Here is a 3,825-nt window from a genome sequence, read left to right as displayed (position 1 = left end):
TTATCCACTGATGTTCAACGTCAACCATGAGCCTGATTTGCTTGTTGGGAGGAATAATGAAGTTTCAAAGGGAGTTTCTACACTTGAAACTTGTTATAAATTTCCTTCTTATTTTGTTGGTGACAATCCTTTCCTCATTGGTCCAAATTCTGATTCCTTACAACCTGGTTTTATTCTTCAATTTGAGCGTTCAAAAGCTACCTATCTCGATCTTGTTCCATTTGTGCAAGATAGGCCATACCCACAACAACTTGCAATGAATTTTACAACTTTGCACAATCATGTCCGAGACTTTTCTAACCTGATTGAGCATCACTATGAAGATCCTTATCTTGTGAATGTGAATGGTAAGCTGTCAAGTGATTTTATACCTACAAATCCTAATCGTGTGATTTATTGTGTAGGTCCAAATTCGACCATTCATGACACAATGCTGATTAGAGAGCTTTGGAGTGGTTGGAGTAAAGCCTTGAGTTTCCCATGGCGGATTGTGAACATTTTCAAGCTAACCAAGAGACATGTGCAGCGAATTACAATAATCACGACGTATGCAAGTATCATCCATTCTAAGAGAGCCAATATGTGGAGATTTGAAGTTTCATACTGCCAACTCTTGTAGTACCATTCATTTCCAAACACGATTTGAGGACAAATCTTTTTTTAAGAGGAGGGGAATGATACGAAATATGGGCCGCTTATGGGCCATGTTTTGGGCTGCAAGAGATTGAATCTTTTAGTAATAGTTAGTAGTTTATTTTCTAGATTTCTATTTTATTTGCTAGGAATAAATTCGGTCCAAGACCTCATGTTGAGTTGGATCCGATTTATAGAGTCTAGACTCACTATAACTTAAGTTGGTTAATTAGCTTTTATTGGGTTATGTTGGGCCAGCTTAAAGCCTTCATTGGATCGATTATAAGCTGACCATTAGATAGTGGATTTGAGTAGTGGAATCGGGCCAAAGGCCTAGCCTAGCATAGTTAGGGTTTTCGAGTCACTTTAGGTTTTCAAGTTGTAAGGCTATATATAGCCTAGGTTTTCATTCATTAAAGGACAATTCGGATTTTATAAAACATTCGTGAGTTTATTCACTCTCTCTTGCCTCAAGAGAATTTTCTTTGAATACTTGAGAATTAATCTCAAGTTGTTCATCGAACTTATCAATCAAGTAGCCTCCTTGATTGTGGCGTTCTTCTATCTATACTTTTGGTTCACTAAATTTGCTAGTCTTGGGTTAAGGAACCTCCTTAGTTCGTGGCTTGTGATTCTAGAAGGGTCAAAGTTCCGCAAATCATCCCAATTTGGTGTTCGTCTAGATCCGTCGCACATCACTGTGGATGGGGATCATCTCCCGAGTAGGTTGGTGGCGTAACGGGGCGTGCACCTGGCAGGCCCGGCATTTCTGAACAAGAGCTGCGGCATCCCGAAACACCGAGGGTCAGTAGTAGCCTAGGAGCAGGTATTTTTTGGCCAACACCCGGGACCCCCCATGTGCCGCGCACAGTCCTTCGTGAACCTCTCGGAGGACATAGTCACCCTCCTCGGGAGTTACGCACTTTAGCCAGGGGGTAAGTACGACCTCCTGTAGAGGGACCCCCCAGCGTAGGCGTACCTTGCAGCCCTGAGCTGGAGTCGGCGAGCCTCGGTCTTGTTCACTGGGAAGGCACCCGAGTTGAGGAAGTCCACGAGGGGAGTCATCCAAGTGGCCGGGCTGTCTATAGCCAAAACGTGGATCTGGCCAATACTCTTCTGCTTAACTACCTCCACTAAGACTTCCTTGCTCAGGTGGGCAAACGAGGAGGACGCCAGTTTCGACAGAGCGTCCGCTCGCTTGTTTTGTGACCTTGGTACCCGTTCGATCTCGAAGAGGTCGAACAGCTTTATCGCCTCCTGCACCTTAGCCAAATACTTTTTCATGACCTCTTCCTTGGCCTCGTACTCCCCGCGGACTTGGTAGACTACGAGTTGAGAATCGCTCCGTACTCTGATCGTGGTTATACCCATCTGGTGGGCTATCCGCAACCCTGTCAATAGCGTTTCGTATTCAGCCTCATTGTTGGATGCTGGGAAGTCAAATCTGAGAGCATAGATCAGTTCCTCCCCGGTGGGCGAGGTGAGCAGCAAGCCAGCTCCGCTCCCTTCCTTACTTGAGGCCCCGTCTACGAATAGTACCCACGGCTCTTCCGGCCGTGCCTCCTTGGTCAAAGAGCTCGGCTCAGTCACTGACAAACTAGCTCCCTCGGCGAGAAAGTCTGCCAGGGCCTGAGCTTTGATAGCGGTGCGAGGTTGATAGCCGATGTCGTGCTCGGCTAGTTCGACGGCTCATTTGGTCATTCTGCCCGAGAACTCGGGTTTTGTGAGTATCTGCCGCAAGGGTTGATCTGTCAGGACGGTAATGCTGTGGGTTTGGAAGTAAGGTCGGAGCTTCCGGGCGGCGTGCACCAAGGTGAGGACCAATTTTTTCGCCGTCGTGTACCGCGTCTCCGGCCCTTGTAAAGCTCGGCTAACATAGTATACTGACCGTTGAGCCCCCCTGTCCTCCCGCACCAAAACCGCGCTAACGGCCTCGTTGCAAGCAGACAAGTATAGGAACAGGGTCTCTCCCTGCTCCGAGGCGGTCAGAGCTGGCAGTTCGGCCAAGTATGCTTTTAGGTCGGTGAAGGCTGTCTGGCACTCCTCCGTCCATTGGAAGTCCTTTGGTGCTTTCAGGATTCGAAAGAAGGACAGCCCCCTCACCGCGGAGCGCGAGAGAAACCTGTTCAGGGCGGCCATTCTCCCCGCGAGCCGTTGGACCTCCTTGACGCTCCTTGGGGGGGCCATGTCCATGATGGCCTGGAACTTATCCGGGTTGGCCCGGATCCCCTTTCGGGAGACCAGGAAGCCCAGGAACTTCCCGACCTGACCCCGAAAGTACATTTCTTTGGGTTCAGCCGCATCCGGTTTTCCCGCAGAATGTTCAAGATTCCCCTAAGGTCGGGGACGAGCTGCCGACCAGTCCGGCTCTTGACGATCATATCGTCCACGTAGACCTCCATACTCTTGTCGATCTGATCCTGGAACAGTTTGTTGACCAGACGTTGGTAGGTAGCTCCAGCGTTCTTTAGCCCAAACGGCATGGTCCGGTAGCAGTAAGTTCCTTCCTCGGTGATGAAGGATGTCTTCTCCCGGTCTTCTTCGGCCATTTCTATCTGGTGGTATCCCTTGAAAGCATCCAGGAAATACAAAACGTCAAAACCAACCGTAGAGTCTACTAACCTGTCGATTCTCGGCAGGGGAAAACAGTCCTTCGGGCAGGCTTTATTGAGATCCGTGAAGTCCACGCACATCCTCCAGGACTGGTCCTCCTTCTTCACCAGAACGGGGTTGGCTAACCAGGTCGGGTAGTACACCTCCAGGATGATTTTGGATTCCAACAACTTGCCCACCTCCTTCCGGATCACCTAATTCCTCTCAGGGGCGAAACTCCTCTTCTTCTGCTTCACTGGCTTGAAGCTGGGGTCTACGTTGAGGTGGTGGACAGCCAGGTCGGTAGGAATCCCAGGCATGTCCTCTACCGTCCACGCGAAAACCTGGGCATACTCCCATAGTAGGGCCTTCAAGCCCTCCTTCTCTTCGGGGGCTAGCGACGCACCGACGCGGAGGACCTGGTCAGGCCTGTCCTCTCTCAATGGGAACTCCTCGATCTGGTCCTGGGTGCCCAGCTGCCGGGCCTCCTCCCCCGGGATGTAAGGCTCCAAGCTGGTTTGTGCAAGAAAAGTCTAAGGAACATACATGGTACATTTGGTAGGTGTTTAGCACGAAGAAATTCATTTAGTAAGACCACAA

The 3,825-nt window shown here is 49.7% G+C and overlaps 1 protein-coding gene across 1 annotated transcript; it reads right to left on the bottom strand.

Moving 5' to 3' along the window:
• Window positions 1–1,557: 1,557 nt before the first annotated feature.
• Window positions 1,558–3,326, bottom strand: LOC140016112 (uncharacterized). The gene is made up of 2 exons (XM_072069324.1): window positions 2,915–3,326; window positions 1,558–2,309 (listed from the first exon to the last, which is right to left on the bottom strand). The coding sequence occupies exons 1-2, from the start codon at window positions 3,324–3,326 to the stop codon at window positions 1,558–1,560; spliced, it is 1,164 nt and encodes a 387-aa protein (XP_071925425.1).
• Window positions 3,327–3,825: the final 499 nt, after the last annotated feature.

This window comes from Coffea arabica, chromosome 1e, assembly GCF_036785885.1.
Source record: "Coffea arabica cultivar ET-39 chromosome 1e, Coffea Arabica ET-39 HiFi, whole genome shotgun sequence".
NCBI lineage: Eukaryota > Viridiplantae > Streptophyta > Magnoliopsida > Gentianales > Rubiaceae > Coffea > Coffea arabica.
Note: the sequence above shows the minus strand (reverse complement) of the source record. Positions and strands in the feature narration are given on the sequence as shown.

Bases quoted from the DNA above. Each gene is read 5' to 3' on its own strand.
- LOC140016112 (XM_072069324.1), bottom strand. From the start codon at position 3,326: ATGTGCGTGGACTTCACGGATCTCAATAAAGCCTGCCCGAAGGACTGT. The intron at 2,310-2,914 runs GTACTTTCGGGG...CCGTCGAACTAG, and splicing joins GCGGCTGAACCCAAAGAAAT to CCGAGCACGACATCGGCTAT.